At 39.6% G+C, this 21,531-nt stretch overlaps 1 protein-coding gene across 4 annotated transcripts in view; it reads right to left on the bottom strand.

Annotated features, from left to right (window-relative positions):
* The window catches only part of RPS6KA2 (ribosomal protein S6 kinase A2), a 316,652-nt gene that overhangs the window by 45,220 nt on the left and 249,901 nt on the right, over window positions 1-21,531 (bottom strand). For 3 of the 4 annotated variants that reach the window (XM_086626947.1, XM_086626955.1, XM_086626964.1), the window contains 4 exons: window positions 17,386-17,423; window positions 16,500-16,642; window positions 6,543-6,613; window positions 5,601-5,689 (listed from right to left, as the gene is read on the bottom strand). In XM_086626947.1, coding sequence (XP_086483073.1) covers window positions 5,601-5,689; window positions 6,543-6,613; window positions 16,500-16,642; window positions 17,386-17,423 — 341 coding nt within the window. Of the gene's footprint in view, window positions 1-5,600; window positions 5,690-6,542; window positions 6,614-16,499; window positions 16,643-17,385; window positions 17,444-21,531 lie in introns of all 4 variants that reach the window. The other variant, XM_086626941.1, reaches the window with a different exon arrangement.

A 21,531-nucleotide genomic window follows, 5' to 3' on the forward strand; every position in this document is an offset into this window, starting at 1 on the left:
CTTACTGTTCCCTAGGCAGTTGTTTATAGCCCGTGGGTACTGAACAAGAAAATACTAAGACTTAGATAGTAATAAGACTTGTTCTATGTCTTCCCTATCACGTTTTTTCAATGCACGGTCTAAAGTCTGCACTAGATACCCTTGGCAGATTCATTCCAATTTTAGCAATGCCAACAGAAACATGAAACCAACACAGTTACTCTGAAGAGAATTACATTATCCAATCCTTCAGAGAAGAAATATCTGTGAAAAATGTTTTGTGTTCAGTGGCGATGACTGGAAACTTTTTAATGTGCATTAGACGTTCTTTGGTACATATGATGAAACCCAAGAGTCAAACTGATTTCGAAGGACTGGAATAAATGATACAGACACTATAAGCTACTGTTAACATTCTCTAGACTGAGAATAACTGCTAACGCATTCAACCTTCTCTGCTCTGTCCCTTCCTCACTGTTTCCCTTTTCCCTCTTTTGTAGACTTATGGATACATCATTGTGTGGTGGGAATGACCCACCTTTTTCCGACGATCTATTTGAAAACCACACTTTTTGCTACTGTTCTTTTTTCCACAAAATCATAGAAATCAGGACCAAAGAAAAAGCTCACTCATAACTACTTCTCTTAGTAGGGGATTGCAGTGTGCAGTAAGGAATGCAACATGCAGTTGACATGGGCATTTGTTAGAAAAATCAGCATTTACCACTTGAGAACACCTCAGAGCTCTGGCACAGAAGGAATACTTTGTCAGGTGTGCCAGGGCTTGATGCCATCTCTGGTTAGCGTAATGTACTAAAGAGATTTAAGATGGTAATAGCCTAATTTTGCAAAGAGTGAAGGACTTCCAATTCCCAGCAACTGATTTTATGCTATGGAGAAGGTTCAGCTCTTCCTGCATTTTTCATTCCCTGACCTTCCCCAGCATGAGACCTGCTGACATAGCCCATGGCTCCCTCTCAGGCTGTGTGCTGCGGCTGCAGGCAGCAGCGTGTGGCTTGGTCCTCTCCTCAACTGGAGGAGGGAGGTGGCCCAAGGGTACGTTCAGAGACAGCTCTGGGAGCCCGGAGGGGGAATCCTGACCCCGCTGCAGAAGTCCATGGGAGACGTTAGGTACTGGCGCTTATGGTGGAGTCTCTCTGGATTTGCTCAGCATGTTTCAGCCATTCATCTACCATCTGCAAATCTAAAGTGGTACTGGAAAGAGATGTGCTTCAACAGAGAAAAGACAAGCACTGGAGAGGTTGTAACTGGAAAGTTCTGTTCCATGGGGATAGACATTTCTTGGCATAGAGATTTGTATTTAGCAAACTGCTGAAGTGCAGCACATGACACATCAAATGACCTCAAACCTTTCGCCTTCTCTAGGCTTCTAGTTTTTTTTTTTTTTATCCTATCTGTAAAGAATAATAAGCACAATAAAACCTAATGCCTGCAAATATTCCTATGTGTCCATCCAGTCCCACAAGGGTCCGATAAGATAAATAATGCTTTCAGAACAAATTGCCAGTTTAAATACATTATAGAGTGCAAGGATTTATATAAAAGCAGCCTCATGTTAATAAGTAAGAACTTGATTATCTAAGATTGTTTTATATCTGTAATAAAAATGTCTGCAAGCAGTAACAGTACAATGTTTTATCTGTAATTGGTTTTGATTGTTGAATCATTATGGACAATGTGAGCCTTGAAATACATGAAATATGAAAGCTGATTATTTGGATATTCAAAATGAGCAGAAAGAGTTTCCAGATTTTTGGTTTCAGATGATAAAATTTGCCATCAGCTATCTCCACAGCTTCAGAATCTTTGTAGTGGGCTAGCTTTTTAAAAATGCATTCCTAAAGTTTACAAGAAAGACGTGCAGTCACTCTCACAAAGGCGAAACTTGTTTTTTAAAAGTCATCATCTCATAAAATTGAAAAACAAAGTTTTCTATGTGTCAAAGCAGAATGTATCTTCTCCGAGAACATGGGATTAAGGAAATAGTAACTATTTCTTTGGCTTTTACTCTGAATCTACTGGTGCATGCTTTTACTCTGTACTTTCTTGGCCAAGCTTCTCAGTTAGAAGGACTCTGGAACCTTTATACTGGTCAGCAGTGCAGGGAGTTCCTGAAATGCTCTTTACATTCATTTACCTACCTGAGTAGACCCAGGCCTTAGGGCAAGCAAGATTTAGTTCCTTTCCTAAGTTCCATGCAATGCAATGAACTAACAAGTTCATCATACAATTTACTTTCCAAGATGCTTACTCCTTGTTTGCCTGGATATTCCAGTTAATTTCTTTAAGAATTTTAAATTATGCTTGTCCATAATCTGAAATTTGTTGTACTTAATCAGAGCAATACTACTAAAGCAGTGTTATGCAGACTATTTGCACAGCAGAGTGTATAGGCTCAGAAAACAACAGACAGCACCCATAACAAGGGATGCCAAAGGAAGGAAGACTTTCCATTACTTAAAAATTTGTTCTAAAGCATTAATACAGGCACCAGACTTAAAAATAGGACAAGGTAAACAGAATCCTTTCTCTGCCTTGTCTGAGTATCTCCCTTCAACTCTTATTATTTTTTTTTCCATTAATAATCTAAAGCTTCAAAACAAAGTTTCAAAGCAAATTGTTAGAACACATCTTCAATCTTTACTTCTGTTTGTTAAGATATCAAAATTAAATGGCAAAAAGCAAAATGGTAGTCAGAACAAAATTATTTCCGAAGCGCAGCATCTTTCATCTTGCTAATATTAAAACCACTTAAGAACTAAATACACTTTCCAGATTTGCAAATTTCTGAAACAATGGCTGAAAACAAGTGTTTGATCCATAATACCGTTCATTTTTTTTAGCACGTTTCATTAGTCTTCCAAAGATTTTTCAAAACCGGATGTCTAAGTCTACTTTTCTTTTAACTTCAGATTATTATTCCTTTCCCAGAAAAAGCCAAAATCCACAAAGCTGAAGCAGTTCTTTTATCTACTGACTTCTGTTCAGTATTTAGGCCAACCATTTAAGTATTCCTTCTTTCATTACCAACAAGCCTGTTGTCATTGTCCTTCATGCTGATTCTCAATAAGTTAAAACAGAGAGCCTTCAGAAGCTTTCCACTGCTATCCCCGAAATGCTAAGATCTATTTTTCTGTTACTCTCTTAGATTTTATTTCCTTGGATATTTGTGTTATAAATAAACTCTTTCTTTCTCCCAGCTTTCCCAGTATTTCAATAAACCTCAGGTTTAAAATCTTGACCCTTAGCAATTCCCCATTGTTAAAAGGGAGACGATAAGGGGGCTAGAACTGTCATGGCTAAAACTAAGCAACTTTGCTTATTTTAGTGAGCAGTTTTCTATTTAAGGATCAGTATCCAGAAACTCCCACTGACTTTACTGAAGCCCCGGTTTGGACGGATAGCAGCTTGTGGGAAGCCACAAAACGAGTAGAGCAGAACAAAACCAAGAGAAGGAAGACGGGGAGGAAACAGCAGAAGGGAACAGAGGGGTGGAGTGGGGAAAAGTTTATATTTGCTGTAGCATCTTATTTTCTGAACATAGCTAAAACGTAGAATACCCAGTTATCTAATTTTCTCTAATGTCAAGCAAATTGCTTGAGAGCAGTTGAAACCTGCTGAGAAAATGTGTTTTTCCACTGTCATCTCTACTGCGTATCAGACTACAAGAGGTAAAATCTATGGGAGGGCATTCCCTTCGCGTGCTGTGTGGGTGTCCCCCTGGGAGGACAGGGGCTGTAGCAGGTCACTGAGAGGCTGGCTCCCCATCGCTGCCCATCCTTGAGGGAGGCTGGGTTGTCTCCTGGTGTCTGTCAAGAGCAAGGGCTCTTGGCTCCTGCTCTTCCCAGCAGTCACAGCGAGAGGCAGCCTTCTCCATACTGTCCTTGTAGTAGCCAGGCTCTCTCGGAAAACAGCTGAGCCACCGTGTCTGACCTCTGCTTGAGGTGGGGGATCCAGCTGAGTTGCTGCAGCCAGGCAGAAGACATGCATTCACCTAAAACATGACAAGTCTGATGTTGCTCAGTATAAAGCAGAAGGCTGGAGTAACCCACACACTGCCCCACCAGAAGCAAAGGACAGAGCTACCAGAGTATCGAAAAGTCAAGCAGAAGCTCAAGGGCACAGAGCAGAGTGTCCATCTTGCACACGTGTGCGTGCAAACCCACGTGTGCCTATCAGAAACTGCAGAGGCCATTCAGGCAGGTGGTGGTGGAAATGGGCTGGCAAGTGTTTTGCGTTCTCCTGCCTGTCTGACTGCTAGTGCTGTGACTGCTACGCAGAGGACTAAAAGCACTGTGCAGCAGACCTTCAGCAGCACTATCTCCAGCATTGGAGACGTGAGTGTGGGTACTGCAAGAAGGAAAGGGAGAAACCCCTCTTGCACTTTCCACATCTCAGAACAAGCAGTTTCCTAATTTAGCTTTTTGCTTCTAACTTTGTATCTCCAATCTGAAATAATCTTACAAGAGTAAACAGTTACAAGAGAGAACAGCAAATTGCTTTTCACAGGTCTCAATATTTAATTAGTCTATGCCATTCTCTAAAAGACAAGTCATTTATCAGCTACCAAAACTCTCATGAATGGCACTGACAGTCAACCACATATTTAAATATGACCTATCAGTTCTCTTCTTGTGAAACAGTTCACAGAATTAAAGGATTAAATTCCTGCTCCTAAGGTCAATTCCTGCTCTTAAGGTCACAAAAAACCCAATGGAGGTTCGAAGAAATGGTTTGTTCCTTTCCTGTAGAAGCAAATTCTTCCCTTGTTCACTCAAAATGCAGAATATAAGAGCTGTGGGGAAAAAAGAAACTTCCAAAATTTTTCACAGAACCAGATATGATCTTTAAATGAAAAATAATACAGTGCTATTATCTTCATATCATTCACTTGATACGACTATATTTATTTTTCCACATAAAAACTGAAGACTAAATTTGCAACGAAAATCATGCACCAGGCATCATCCATGATCTCGCCAAATGCAATGAATTTCTTAATAAAACTCTCAAACAAAGGTACAGATGGCATGAGACACATGATCCAACACATCCTTCTAGTTTATCACAATTTAAATAGGATTATTAACAAAGGTTGAAAACACATTAGTAAGAAAGGAGATAATACATTTAGGGTAATAAAGAAGAAAGCCTACTGTGGAAATGCTCCCAGCAAAGAGAATGAGACAGCATCAAAACGTATTTGAGAAAATGAGAGAAAAATTCTACTCCCTTTTGTGCTCCACCTCAGATTTGCAGCTAAATTATACAGAATTAAAAACATACCTGTTTCTCAGTTCCCTATATAATCATATGCAGCAGTTATCTTAAACACTTAATAAATGCTGGTGATTTACTCTCCCTCTTTATCGAAAAAATAAAATACAAGCTAATATAATGTTTTAGATTCAAGTGGTTCACCTGTGCTCTTCACAAATTTCTCTAGCAACACTCAAGGTTCACTATGCTCTGGGAAGGAATGCAAAATGCCACATAATGAAGAGGATAACTATCAGGGAAGATGCACCAAGAGAAACGATCACCACCTGACAAGGCAGAGCGACATAACAAATGCCCCCATCAAATGCGCACATGCGTACCTAATCTGTTGGAGGGGTTCCTTTTGAAGAGGGCTCGCAGCAGGCTCTGGGCTTCTATGCTCAAGAACTGCGGCATTCCCAGCTTGGCTCTGAAAGAACACAACACTTGAAAAGAAAATAGACTTTTCAAAAATTTTCTCTATCCCATTGTGGTTTAAAAAGCTAAACTGTAGTAGTCAGGACAGGCAGACGCATGAATTTGGTGACCAAAGGCTACTTAAGCATAAAACAATATAGAGTGAGGACCTGATCTTGCTCTATTGAAGTTAAAGAAGGTTTTACCACTGGCTTCACTAGAGATAGAGTAGATCTAATGAATTTCATAACATCTTTTGCAACTTAAATAGGTCATTTTCCTACAGAAGTTTTTTCACTTTTTCAGCTTGCTGGAATAAATTTGGGAATCAGGAGGAATTTAAACAAACAAACCAAACTTCATGAAAATAATTATACTAAAACACATATTAAAGAAAATAAAACTTTTCCCTTGGCAATTCACTGCTACACAGAAAAAATGTAATATTGAGCATAGATAAGCTTTGAATACTTATGTCTGCACTTAACAGTCCATTAAATGAACAGGAAATTTGTAAAGGAAAAGATCTGAAACTTGGCAACAACAAAACATAAGCTGTCCTGCAGAAATCTGACTGTTCCTATTTCTGTGTGGATAATGACATTCTTTATTACAGAAAGAAAGATATATTTCTTTTGTAAGGACCTCTCAGTAATTCACTTCCTACTATTTATTCTGAAGGCAATTTTAGAGACACATGCAGGCATCAGCTGTGCACGCCTTACCAAATTCATGCCCTACATAGCTTTGAAAAACGCATTATGTACATTATTATTCTCTCCCCTTCATATTCTTAGGACCTATAGTCTGCCTGGAGGATACAGTTAACTCATAGCTAGAGGAACGAAAGCCATCTCAATACTCACTTGAGAATGAGTGCCATTGTCTCCTTTCTGTCTTTTCCCTGGAAGGGTAATGATCCTGTCAGCATCTCAAACTGTGGAGTAACAACAAAATGGTAAATCAAATGAGCATTGAGATGGTCTGCATAGCCAATAGACACCACACTCACCTTCTATTTCAACACAACTGAAAACTTGAGGAAAAGAAATGGTCCAACAAGCTGTACTTCAGAAAAAAAATGAAACAGCAAGTCTGGATTATGTAGAACATGAATCATAGAATCATAGAATCGTTAGGGCTGGAAGGGACCTTCAAAGGTCATCTAGTCCAACCCCCCTGCAAGGAACAGGGATATCTCCAACTAGATCAGGTTGCTCAGGGCCTCATCCAACCTGGCCTTGAACGTCTCCAGGGATGGAGCATCCACCACCTCTCTGGGCAACCTGTTCCAGTGTTCTACAACTCTCATGGTAAAAAATTTTTTCCTAATATCCAACCTGAATCTACCTCCCTCTATTTTAAAACCATTACCCCTTGTCCTATCACAACTGGCCCTCCTGAACAGCCTCTCCCCATCTTTCTTGTAGGCCCCCTTGAGGTACTGGAAGACCGCTATAAGGTCACCCCGGAGCCTCCTCTTCTCCAGGCTGAACAGCCCCAACTCTTTCAGCCTGTCCTCATAGGAAAGGTGCTCCAGCCCTCTTATCATCTTCGTGGCCCTCCTCTGGACCCTCTCCAACTGGTCCATGTCCTTCTTATGTTGGGGACTCCAGAACAGGACGCAATACTCCAAGTGAGGTCTCACGAGGGCAGAGTAGAGGGGGAAGGACCATAATGACTTTTTTGTTCAAGAGTCTTGTTAGAAACTGTTTACATTGACACTTGGGGTCAAGTTTTGGTATGTTTGGGAAGAAGTGTCATATATGCTGTTGCCTCCAGCACATGTTTTATGGCCAATGCTGGAGATGACATATGTGGCTGAAGGGACCCTTAGTGTGAATGGGTACAGCTGTTCTTAGGTGTTTGGCATGGACTGTTGTTCAAGGAAAATGAGTTCAACATGCCACTCCCCATCTTTTTAGCTTGAGTCGAACCACCTTTTGGTTGTATATTTGCACCACGTAGAGATGCCACTACTATACTTTGCATGGGAAACATGCATAAACCCCATGTTCTCAAGGCATTTGAGCATGTTTTTTTCTTTCCCACTTTGGTTCCCCTGGCTGTATTCAGTGATGAATTTTGCAAGTGTCACATTTAACTGAACCCAAATCTCAAGGCAAAACTCAGCAATCATCATCAATTATTTGCCTAACTCACACATGAAAACATCAATCAGTTATGGTTCCTTTGAAACAGATTAGCGCTTTCAATAAATTTGACAGGAATTTCACATTTGTAACAAAAAAAAATATAAAAAGCTCAACTAATACGGATTCAATGCCAAGTCTTTCACACAGCTTTTGCCACAGTGTTTCGTAGTGATATGAGTGACAGCTGGTTCCTCTGACTAAGGGATGATGAAGGTTATGCATCACCAAACAGAAAGACACCAAGAACATAATTCAGCCTGGGCACAAAGGAGGACAATATCCATTGAGGGTAAGGAGAACTGATATTTGCTTATGTCTGTGACTCAGGCTTTGAAGCTCTTCTACTATAAGTACCCACTAATTAATATTTATTGCTGTAATTAAATACCTGTTAAGGCAGGATGGACTCTACAAACCTTGTATAGTTTTTGTATCTTATCACAGAAGTAGCTTCACTGCTCTCAGGAAGTATATTTGTGCAGAAAAGGATCCTTTCATTACCAAAACCTGTGTCAGACTGCCCCACAGCCTGACTCTTCCCTTTCCCCAGGTTAAATGTAGCAATACCATAAGAAAAATATAAGAAAACATATGAAAACTGTAACTGTGAAACTGTCATGCTAGTTTAGGAAGGAGGGCAGAGGGGAGATTTAGAAGCCAGATAACTAATTGACTATAATTTATTGAAGGATTAATCTGCATTAGTAACGAATTACCTCAAGGCAATGAAAACACATAGTAGAAACAAGGAAAACACTTTTTAAAAGTGTGTATGGCTGACAAATATGAACAAGATCTGGAAAACACAAGTGTGTTAACTTCTGCTTCGTCTAGGGGGGTTGAGAGAAGAGCTGCCTGGTAGAGTGGGAGGAAAGCAGCTCATCTTCTAGAGAGAAACATGATGGGAGCGAATCTTTAAAACTGCTTAAATAACACTGGAGCTCAAGTACCATTTTCAAAGTTATTCTGGCCTATTAGAGCCTTAGTCCCTATAAAAGTATTCAGATATACTGGGGATGAGGGGCAGAGAACATCGCTTCCCAGGACAGTAGCAGAATTGGTACATATTGTACCAAACCCTCCTCATGATTTCGGAAGAGTTTACATTCAGGGTAAGTACGTAATGTTCACCTACACTTGCTCATGTTACTTCGTGGTTATAATAAATCTAATTTAACAGCACTAACAATGACTGCTACAGCTCATTTATTTTGGCAGAAATGGGCTTGACACTGCTGATGCAGATGATACAGATATAAGCAAATACTTGGTCATTGACTACGTGGATAGAAGACAACTGTAGTTCCCACCCACCACAATATCATAGTGTCTACATTTAGCCTGTATCTGGGGCTAAACACCAGCCAGCTGTTCTGTTACCTGATGATCTCTCCCCACTCAAGAAAGGGAATCGGGAAGAGGAAGGAAGACCCATGGGCTGAGAGAAGAACTATTTAATAATTGAAATAAAATAAAATGGAAAACAATAACGGTAATAATAACAATATATACAGACAAGTAAGGTACAGTCCAATTGCTCACCATCTCTTGACCAATATCCAGCCTGCTCCCGGCTAGCGATCGTGGAGCAAGAAAATCCCAAAACTGCAATCCCGGAAGAGAGAGAGTAGGTCTTGGGAGCAGAATGATGGGCGAGACCCTCCAGGGATGGTGACCATTGAGAAAGAGAGAGAGGCCATCCCCAAAAAACTTTCCAATTTATAGTAAGCGTGATGTTACATGGTATGGAAGACCCATTTGCCAATTTAGGAGTCAAATGCCCTGGCTACGCTCCCCTCAGGTTCTTGGACATCTGGATTGTCAGCAAAAACAAGCTGAAAAAAGTCGTTGATCACTATGGCATGGTTGGCTACAAACTAAAACAAAGTTCTTATCAACTTGTTGTCACTGAACCCGGTGCTGCAGTCTTCTTAAAAATGCAGCTTATTTTAGAATTGTAGCTTTTCTGAACAGAAAATTGATTCTCTGACTCTCCCAGCAAAAACAGGACACACAGAAGGATCAGCAAATGCACCATGACTGCAAGAGGCCAAGAAACCTGAAGGCAAGAAACTCAGATGCAGTGTCCATGAGGGAAGGAAGGAAGGAAAAAAGAAATTTAAGGTGCAGGAGGGAGCAGGGGAAATTACTGTCCTGAAGGCTGCAGAGAATATTTACTGCGCTGCTCTAATGGTTAGCACTTTGTTACCACGTCTCCAATTATGTAGATCTAATGCTGAGACTAATTCAAATTCAGAAGAAATGCATTTCACATCAATATTTAAAGTGAAAGGCAGCTATACGACTTAAATGTACCAAAGCCTTTTACTTCCATGAACTCAACTAAGCAGCAGCTGGAAGAAAGCACTGGTTTCTCAATCACAGTCCTAATTAAATCTGTTGATGGTTAAAAAAGAAATAATAAGACCGAAGAAAGAATACAAATTGAAATAGTTCATCTCATCAGTTAAAGCCACTGCTTTACTGAACAACAACCTGTTTTTTTTTGTTGTTTTGTTTTGTCTTGAAATCAAAAATGGGTCACAGCAGGTTGACAAGGAGCTGAGCCTAGGTGTGAAGAAACTCTATAGTATTTTTCGCTCTTAAAGCAGACTCTATAGCTTTGCTGGGAGACTCAGTTTTTACTCTCCCCACTTCCTCATCTGTATAAACCATCTGCTTGCTCCTTGCCTCCCAATGATTCACGTCCTGGGTATTCTGGAGGGCCACGTTCTGTTAGCCAGTACTTCAGAAGGCTGTGCCTCGCTCCAACCTCGACTTCCTTTCTGTACCAATATTGAGCAAGAAAGGCAAATATTCCCTGTTCCAGTTCAGCTGCCTATTAGGAGAATCTTCCTAGCAGATGGAAAGAGAGCAAATTGTGCAATTTACTTCAGCCCAAGTCTGCCGAAGTATGTGAGCCTAGGATAGAATTCCACGTTACAAAAAAACTTGGTATCTCTCAGTTTTGGGGAGCAGAGACACTCTTGCCAGAATGGCTGGTTTCCCCTTTCAACACTTGCAGTAGTTTTCCAGGTAGCTAGGAGCTAGTCAGACACTCAGTTTTACCATTTCTAAAATGCATTAAGCGTTTTTCATTATTAGCCAGGTATGAAGCATAATGAATTAGTGTTTGCAAAGAGTTTGAACACCTTCACATAGCAGCAAGTATAAACATCCAAAATGCAGTTCATGAAGACCACCTCTTGCACTGGGAATAAAACAAGTATTATGATGAGATTTTATAAAAGAAGTCATGTTGCTTTGATGTCTTGTATTGATTTTTCCAGTGCCACTGTACAGTTACTACAAAATTACTACAGAGCTGACTACCAAATGGATATTTTCTTTTCTCGTGAAGACTTCACTACTCACACCTTCAGTACATTCCTGACAAATATAAACACATTTCTTTTTATTCGGGACTGCCTACTGAGTCATCACACCCCTTCTTTTTCTAATTATATTTCCCTTTCTGGTCCCATGACTCTCCAAGGTGTACAGTGTTTTTTTTCCTGAACTGAAACAAGATACAACTTCCTTAAGTCTGTAGCTGTGTATATCAGCTGGTAGGATGAGCTACAAAACCACTGCTTTGAGAGGCCTTCCAAGAGACTTATGCGTGGTATATCATGCAGACCAGTTTACCTGGGCTTCAGAGATGGCTGTGTGGGCATCAAGGCCCTTGCATTGTAGCTGAAAAGGTTTTAGTCATATACACAACTTTTTAACAATTTGAGTCAATTGCTTGTTCATGCAGATCTCTTGATGCAAAGCTTTTGCAGAATATGTCCTATCCAAAATCTCTAATGCAATGAGTAAGATGCAGGAAGGCAGAAAACAAAATCTGTCTGGTCATGATGAACCACATAAAATCACCCGTACAAAATTTTAATTGGGTCCCAGCAGTTGTCATCACATACTAAATGAGAGGCAGATACTGTTCTCTGGAATGCCAGGAAAGGGTGAATTTCAAGACTTGTATAACTATACCCGTTGATGCATACTAAGCTACCATCAACAATTCAAACAAACTAAGCAGCAAAAGAACAGAGTAGGTAACAGTTTTCGTTCTGTGGCCTGTGTCAAAGACTTAGCTGGTGGTAAAAGAAGTTTTACTGCTGTTGATAGTAAAACTCTCCCTGAATAATAATTAATGAAGTAATCATTAAAATAATTAATGAATAAGTCAAGATCAGAATTTAGTCTTTTTCAGATAAGTTTGTTTTGATATTAATAATCACAACGTGCCACATATAAAGTTGTCTTCAAGGATCGTTCAGTTTGATTCTAGCCTGTGACCTGGTCAATGCAGGTTGGCAAGGAGCTGCCAGCATAACCCAACTCTTCACACTGTAGCGTTAACCCCTCTTCACAGGATAAACCAGATGAGAGCGTTTGATTGCTCTTCTGGTTAGGTTACAGGCCACTGTATCACTATCTGCCTCATATGGCCTCTTATTGATCAAAATTTTACATATGAAAATGGCACTATCACATTCACTTCCTTTCAGTTTGTGCATATGCCACCAACTGGTATATTTTCTCTGTATATTTTGCATCATACTGCAAATTACTTAGAGAAAAATGCTAATAAATCATTTGGATACCATTTAATTCTCTTCAGTTTTTCAAAATGGCAGAAAACCAGCTTCCCTAATAGAACATACAAGTGACAGACCAAGGAAAACAAGGAGAAATAAGCAGAGCGAAAGACAGCATGAGAAAATCCTCCCATCCCTTTAGTGTATGAAAATGCCCTTCTTCTGCCCCAATCAGTTAATTCTTCAAAAGGAAAAAAGATTGAACTGATTAGAGCTATTTTTCTGTAAGATGTCTGGTAGAGCTCAAAGGCTTAAAGCATTAGCTTACAGTTAAAAAGATTTTACTCTCTTTAAGTGATGTCCTTTTATATGGATTCTTATCTTTTCTAATTCTAATACACTGAATCCCTAGAGGAGGGTGTGGAAAGAGAGACTGGGGTGGGGGGGGGGGGGGAAGCATAGGGAAAAACAAGAGGGAAGGAGCCAAGTTCATCAGCAGGTGAAAGAAAAACAATCTATACATCAAATACACCATCATTTAATTGCAGACAGATAGTGAGAAGGCACAGCTATCTTCTAAAGCTAACTATATAATAGAAAAAATTGAAGGGTTGGGATATATTTATTATATGAGACTGTGACAGATGCACATGATCCCTTAACCAAACTGGCGGTAGTTTGGTACAGACTCCAAAGGAGGAAAAGTCCTGAGGCACAGCCGGACCAAGACCTCCTCTGGTTTCAATCTGTTCTCTGAAAATCCACAAAGGAGCAGAGTGACACGGTGAGCATCAATGCGCGTGAGCTTGGAACACGCTGCTCCTCGAGGCAGAGAGACCTTTTAGCAATGGCAGATCTTTGGTAAGCGGCCGACATTGCACATAACCTGGTCATATGGTAACTTTGATTTTGCCTTGGTAACTTCGATTTGTGCCTGAGTAGTTTGGAATCATCGTTCAAATGATTGCGCTGTACGGTAATAGAGTGAACCTTGCCTTCTACGTCGCACTTTTACAACTTCGTATTAAAACCACTTTTGCTAATAGCTCTGATGGTGGTTCTTTAAGTTATCTAAATCACTCATTCGCCACAGAGACGTAACCTATTGATTTTCCTGAATAAACGTATGTGGTTCAGAAGTGCTGAACGTCCACAAATGGATTTGTGGCCATAGGAGACAAGGATGTTGCACTCCTTTTAATTTCAGGTAATAAATTAAAATATTTACTGAGACTAACTGCTGTCAAGCACCTAGATCAGTGATGTACGCCCTCCCCACTCCAAATTTTCACTAGTTTTTACATTGCTTCCTATCTTTACTGCCTTTGGTGGCACCAGTTGCCTACTTAGGGTAAACAAAATTTAAACATTCTCTATGGACTGTGGTACACAGTGTAATATATAGCTACCTAAAATAGCTTCCATACCAGAGGAAATGGAGCTGTATTAGAATAGCACATTGCTTCATTCATTTATGCTTCTGCCCTGGTTTTGCAGGGGAGCCATGACAAGCATGGTGAGGTGCAATGTGAGCCACAGTGTGCTGCGTTGCGTTGCCTGTTGGTGGCCGTGCACTGAGCACTTGGGTAGACCTACAGCCTGCACACCTCATGAGAGAGCAGCATCAGCTTCGTTATCTGAACATATCTCTGTGAGAGTGATAAATGCATGGTGTCTGGGCTCAAGGGACAGCACTATGCTTGATAAAACAATGCTGGGAATAATTGCTTCAAAGAACTCACACTGTTCATACAGCTTTTAAAAAAATCACAATGTCACAAACCAACTTCTCCTTGATCTCCCCTTTGTCCTCTTCAGCAACAATGGCACCACAGACAGAAGAGGCTGGATGGGTGCAGGAGGGAGCAGGTTAACACCTGAACACCTAATTTTAGATGGCTAGTGTGAGGAGGGTTTAATACTTCTCTGAAAAACTTTCCTGATGCTGCATCCCAGTGTCAAATACTGCAGCACTCAGGAGGATGTTACTGGGTCCTTCTCATAACACAAGCAGCTCCACTGTAGTCCAGTATCTCTCACAGAGCTCTTCTTGGAAAGTGTTTCCCAGGGCCTTGCTTCTTAAGCAGTTGAGAGTTTTCTTCTACTTTACAGACTAACTACATTTCACAATGAGTTTATTCCTACCTGCTCCTGGGGCAACATTACTCTTTAGTTGAAATAGCTCCTTTCTCTCTGTAGTGTTTTCCTCTGTGATGGATTCATAGATGGTATAGGTACTACACTATCTTGCACCATTATTGGACTAATAAGCGTCTTCAATCAATGAATTTCCCCTGCAACACTGTATCAAATACTTTATTATAATGGAGGCACATGAGATCCACTTCATTTACTATGTTTAGAAAAAGATGGCTATTTTGGCAAATTCATGTTGCATTTTAAGTAACTTTTCATTGATTTTCATGTATAAAAACTGAATTAGCACAGTTTCTCATATTGATTCCATTTAAACTATCTCCAGAATAGCTTGCAAAATTCTTAGAAGTTAAGCAACAGCGGAGAAAAATTGCTGCATTTGTATAGTTAATACAAAGACACTGTCGTGGTTTAACCCCAGCCAGCAACTAAACCTCACAGAGTCACTCTCTCATCCTTCCCTGCCCCTGGGGGATGGGGAAGAGAATTAAAGGGCTAAAGGGAAGGAGACTTGTGGGTTAAGATAAGAACAATTTAATAATTGAAATAAACTAAAATTAAAAGTAATAATGATAAAAATAATAATAAAAATAATAATAGAACATAAAAGTGACTGATGCACAGTGCAATTGCTCATCACTCACTGACCAACATTTAGCCTGTCCCCGGCTAGCAATCATGAAGTAGAGAAATCCCAAAAGAGATTTTGGGACTCTCAGAAGACAGAGAGAGAGAGCTGCCTGGCCTACCCTCATCTATATACTGAGCATGACTTCACATGATATGGAATATTCCATTGGTCAATTTGGTCCTAAGCCCACATCATAAGCCAGTGATTGCAGATCTATTGCTCTGTCCCACACCTGCACACTGGTAAAGCACGGGAAGTTGAAAAGGCCTTGATTTCTTAGCAACAACTAAAAACATCAGTATGTTATCAACATTCTTCTCATACCAGATCCCATACTAAATCCAAAACACTCTGCTATTCTAGTTACTAAGAAGAAAATTAACTGTGTCTCAGCCAAAACCAGGACAGACATGTAAGAAAAAGATTAATTCCTAACTATTCCTCTGTGCCAATTGATATGTTTGTGTCTGTTTCTGGTGATTTCTCCTCCATGAAGAGCAGTCATTTTAAAACTTTCACATACATAATTTTAAAAACAGCTTCAGAATGCACTCAGGACAAAGCAAATATCCCAAATTAGTCATAATCAAGACACAGCAAAATGGTACAGAAGAAAAAAGGTGGATGACATGGCACCCATATGTATTTGTTTTCCTTTCCCAGGAGAAAAGAGAGGTTTTTGAGTGCCAGTTTCTCACCAGCTAATAAGATGACAGGAAATCCACCGTCAGTCCAAAAACTACCTAAATCTCATTAGTGGAACAAGAGTCAGAGATGCTGATGTAAAGAAGACAAACAAATGGCAAAAGAACCACTGAGGTCCTGTGAAACGTTCAGAGTGCCCTCCAAAATATGTCCTTTCTAATATATACTTTGCAGAAAAAAAAGGTAAATTTCTGAGTTTCACTAATAGGATGTATTTAACATCTGAAAATTGCTGCTTGGAGAAATGTTTCCTAACAGAAACTGTGTTAGTAACTAGGCAGAGGTTTCTTCTAAAATGCTTGTGCTCTTCTGAGCTTGTCCTGCTTTGTTTCTGTGCAGGAAAAATATTCAATGGCTCATGGTAACCAAGACAGCAAAGAAGGGGAGAGAAGGAAAAAAGAGAATCTTTTTTCTGTGAGAAGGAAAAGAGAGAATCTGGGGCCAAACACTACCTCATATACTGCAGGAGCAGCTGGTTCTTTATCGCTGATGTAAAGAAAATGATCAAGCAATCATTACGCATCTACTTTTCTATCAGCTCTTAATTGCTGAAAGCAGTACTTTTTATCTGAGGGATCTAATCACTATTACAACCACCCCTCCAAGAAACAAACACAACTTTTCCATTACCATGAGTACGCCAAAAGACCACCAGTCAGCACTCTGCGTGTGTCCTCGTCGGTTGACCACCTCTGGGGCCATATACTCTATTGTCCCACAGAACGAATACGCTCTCTTGTCATGGTCGATGGCTTCTTTACTCAGACCAAAATCTAAATAAATTGAAACAAAAAAGACTTGTCAGATCTTATTTACATTTTCGGTCACTTAAACTGTTCAAACGAAACACACCAACCAGGCTATGAAGCATCCTTTGGTCCGCATGCAGAAAAGCCACCAGCACATGTGCACTGAAGCCCTGCCTACATGGAGTGCCTGGCTGGCATTTGCTAATAAGTCCTGAAAGTAGATTTATCATTTTCTTTGTTTGTAACGAGGTTGTGGCCCAAAGCAGAAGAGAGAGTTTAAATAAGCAGAAGTACACACTTCAGGTTTGGTGAAGACAATGCTGGAAAGGATTCTTGCTCAGATAAACAAAGCATTAAGAAAAATAATCCCAGATGGACACCAGTGAAAAAGATGGCCAGACAGCACCTCCAGGATGGCAAAGGGATGTCTTTACAGATGTTCTCTACAGAGTTATAATTCAGAGAATTTAATCTGGAGTAAGCAGTCATACTGGAAGCATCCTTCCACCCCCAGTGGCAGGCAGCTAAGGTTGCACACTTTGTGTCAGTTGGGACAGTTTTATCAAGAAAACACTATGTTCTCCATGTGCTGTACAGCATGAGTGCTTGAGGAATTGCCAGAGAAGAGAAAGAAATCCAGTGCTCAAACTTTTCTGGCTTCTGAGTTTTTGTAAGCAAACTTTCCAAGCAAAGACCAAGATGCATGGAACATACTGTAGAAAAAAAAAATCAGTTTGTAGATATTAAGTTTTCCATTCCTCACATACCTGTTATCTTAATGTGGCCCTCTTCATCAAGAAGAATGCTATAAAGCAAAAAAGATATATTCATTAGGCAGGCACAGACTGCAGTTAAAAAACATGAATAAAACATGTTTAAGGCAGGTAAGGAGAAACAAATACATATGTAAACAAACCCTCAGTGGATTATATGCCTCCAGAATAAAATAATCCTCAAAGGTCTGTCTGATCTCCTGTTTGAAGCACGCATGGCCTGCAGCACTTGTGCAAGGAGTCTCCTCCAGTACTCCAGAGCATGCTCCGGGTGGGCATGCAAACCGAGCTCAGAAAGAACAGGGTGTTCAAAGCCAACAACTGCAGAGTATCTGCTTCCGGCAGGAGAAGGAGCTACAGGTTTTCTGCTTTTCTCATAATGATGAAGTGAAGCACACAAATAATCAGGGCATGGACTCACTGGGCTAAAATTAACTCTAAAGCTAGATACGTTCATGCTGAAGTAATAAAAGTGATTGTAGAGCACAATGACTAGTCACAGCCTAACTGCATGGATCTCAGCTCCTGTTAATTTATTCTGTCCGGAAGCATACTTGAAAATTCAGCCTGGAAGCCAAGTTCAAGTGTTCTCATGTTTGCCACCTGCCAACATATTTTATTCTCACAAAGGCACTCCACATTTCTGTAAGAAAAATGACTGTAGTTTGTAAAAAGCATCGCTGATTTTTATGGAAACAAGAAGGAAAACTGAAACTGAAAAATAATGATTTTGGTAACTTTTCTGCCTATAAATACCGACACATTAATGAGGGTGATGTTAGTCCTAGTTACATTTAGTGTATTTCTCTTTTCAAAATGATCTAGTGAGGTGTCAGCTATTTTTATATTCTTCTCTCAGAGAGTCACTTTAATCCATTTATTCAGGAAGAAAGTAAGACAGAAGTGAAACTAACACTTTGGGACATACCTTTGTAAAAGGTTGTCTCTGTACTGAAACATAATTGAAAAGAGATGATCTTCCATCATTCGTGTGTTTAGAACAGACTGTTACTGTGCAATTCATCTAATAAAGGCCAGCAACTGAGTCACTACTATGTGTTCAATAATTAAAGCTTTTTCTTCTTGATAAAAGCTTCTTTACCCTTTTTTTTTCTCCCCAGATTTCTTCAAGAGGCATAATTTTTAAGTACTAGGCTATAATAGTCATGTTTAAATGTATTTTTGTGACTACAATCCCTAAACAAGAGGCTTGTGCTTCAGAAGAGAACAGAAGAAAACACCTGCCAGTGTGGAAGCGAGTGTGAATGTATGAACTCCGCAGACCCGGCTCTGGAAAAAAGGCAAGGGGGAGCACAGCTCACAAAAACCACCCAAAATTTTGCCTAACACCAGGAAGCCCCTGTGAACAACAATGCAATCCAAAAGCTGTGGGATTTTCCCCAGAAACTTCGATTTTATATTTCATTGATTTCATATGGAAAATCCATGCTGCTTTGAGATGTATATAATGTATGGTTTTCATACCTTACCCTCATTAGAGGGATGGAGGCAATCCCAACACAGCTATCAGACTAATAATACTGGTTTAGGTTAAGCGAGCCTGATGTGTACAACCAACTTTCTCAAACTGAGTGTTTGTATGAGCAGAAAAATGAACGGATCCTGGTTTCCTATGGATGTGCATCCTATACCCCCTAAAACTTGATCTACAGTTCCCTCCTCCGTCTCGTACTCCCTAATCAACCTTGCATGGTGCCCAGAGCTGCCTGCAGCTTCCCCCGTGGCCCCTGGCAGCACCCTTTGGACAGCTGGGTGTTTCCACGTTTGCCATCTGCCAACACATGTAACGCTATGGTTATGAACTGAAAAATTGCAGTCAATGTAAAAAGAAAATAATATGCTAACAGTCAGAAAAAGAAAATTGTTGCACTGAATTAGCTTTGAGTGACATTAAGAAGCAAAGAACAATGTACCCACTTCTAAGCATCCGGATTACAAGAACAGACAAATGGTTTTCCTTTGACTGTGGAAGGAAACTTATTCTCAGATCATACTTTCTGTGTTCTCTTTGTATCTTTATCACTTTACAGTTCCTTTTTATGCCACACTGTCACTAGTAGAAAATCTATTGTGACAATCACAATTACTTTAGCTATGGTTTGCAGGATCAGCTAATCTGAAGAAAGCTAGTACTATTTTGCAGAAGGGAAAAAAGAACCAGAAGTTATTAATGTGATTCAGGCTTGAGAAAAAGGTTTCTTCTAAATCAATGTTTTGAAATTATGAAAAACAAGAAATAGACTACTTTTAAATGTTAAACCAGGCTATAATCCCATTGAGTAATAGCCTTTCACTACAAGATTTTTCCATTTTATTTGTACAGTTTAAAGTTTGAATGTGTTTACAGGATACTCTGTCAACCTGTTCTTTATTTCAAAACAATAACAACATTTTAGCCTCAGGATCGTCCCACAAATATTCAAACTGCTTTCATTGACCTCAGTTTAAAAGTATGCCTTGAGAAAATAACTGCTGAAAATCTCCACATTAGAGTCTGGGAAACTAAGTGAGTAGCAAGGGGAATGACATACTTCAAGTAATAGGAGAAGCTCATACTAGATCTAGGACTGTAAACTCCTTAGTAGTTTTTTTTTCTGCAACTTTAGCACAGGGATAAAAAGCCTTTGTTACTAGTTGTTGACATTATTTTATAGTGAGTCTTAAATCAAGGCCCTAGAAATTCTCTCCCGTTTCTCTCTCTATTTTTAGTTTTGAGTCATGTCTTTTAGGCTTCACTTTGAACTCTAATACACCCAAATCATCATGAAGTTCTGCCAAATCTATTAAAGCTGGAACTCTGGGTTGTTGCCTTTTTTTTTTTTTTTTAATGATTTAAGTTTCCCTCCAAGTCAGCTCAGTTGTGCAGAAAATTCAAATTACACTTTATGTTTTTCAGAAATTGTAGCCAAAATTTGAGGTTGGAAAGAGAAGTGGAAACTTCATAAAGACTGTTATTTGATTGTAAGCTTTATTATCAAAGTAGCAGGTAGAATGAAGTATACAAATATCTCCCAAAGAAACGAAGATTCTCTCAAACTGTTCACCTTTTGTGACATTTCAGTGTTTGCATGACCCCATACAATCTGACCATTCCGAATAGTCTTACGCCAAACTCATCTCTGGTGTAGCTTCACTGACTGCTTACTTTGATGGAAGATGATGGTGATTTTCCACCAAAAGTCCTTGTCATTTACTGATTCTAAGATCTTCCCCCTCTATACATGGCAGCTATGTTCATGAATGAATTGCCATGGTTTACAACATGCTGCATTGAGCAGCAGTGGTTTGTTTTTTTATTATTATAGTTCAACAATTCAGAAGTTGTTACATAAGCAGTTATATGGGCTGTCCCTTGTATAGACAGCTGAGGGCTTTACAACGTAAACCACTCCTTGTTAATCAAAGCCTCTACAACAGAACTGTTTAAAGGTGCATCTGGGCACCTGGAGATAGAAAAGGCCAAAAATAACTAAAAAAAGTCTATACATTCTCAGAAGGTAGAGTTACTTCTAAGTCACTCATACCCTTAAACCACAGCATAAGAAATAACATATGCATCATATACTACTTTATAATAAGTTCTCATTTTTCTAGTTCAGTATAGCCATATTTAATAGCTTGATCCTGCAGTTCTTGAACGGAAACATGCCTCACCATGTAAGTAACTCCAACAGTTTCAGTGGGACTGAACAGTACCTTGTTCCACAAGGGATGCCACTGAAGCCACTAAGGCAACTCAAGGAGAAGAATCTGGCTGCAACTATTTAAAGGAAGAAGCATCTGCTTGTTCTAAACAAGATTTTAACCAGAAAACTCAATTGCTTGTTTTTTTTGAAGTAAGTACAGCTAACTTTATAACAACTCCCAGAGTATATATTCTGCTTGCACTTAAAATGAATTCATAGCTTTGAATTGTTAATATGGATTTTTGCTCAGGGAATCTTAAAAAAATGCTGAACCTTAAATTTAAATGTACTGAGGGTTCTTTCAAGTGGTCTGAAAAGTGCTATTTTCTAACTAATCTTCTTTGACATAAACAATTGCAGTGAACTTCATTTTAGGATACTTAGCTGACTGAAGCAATCTCAAACCTACTAGCAGTTACTTTTGGGAGCTTCT

The sequence above is a fragment of the Tauraco erythrolophus genome, chromosome 2 (assembly GCF_009769465.1).
Source record: "Tauraco erythrolophus isolate bTauEry1 chromosome 2, bTauEry1.pri, whole genome shotgun sequence".
NCBI classification, from domain to species: Eukaryota; Metazoa; Chordata; class Aves; order Musophagiformes; family Musophagidae; genus Tauraco; species Tauraco erythrolophus.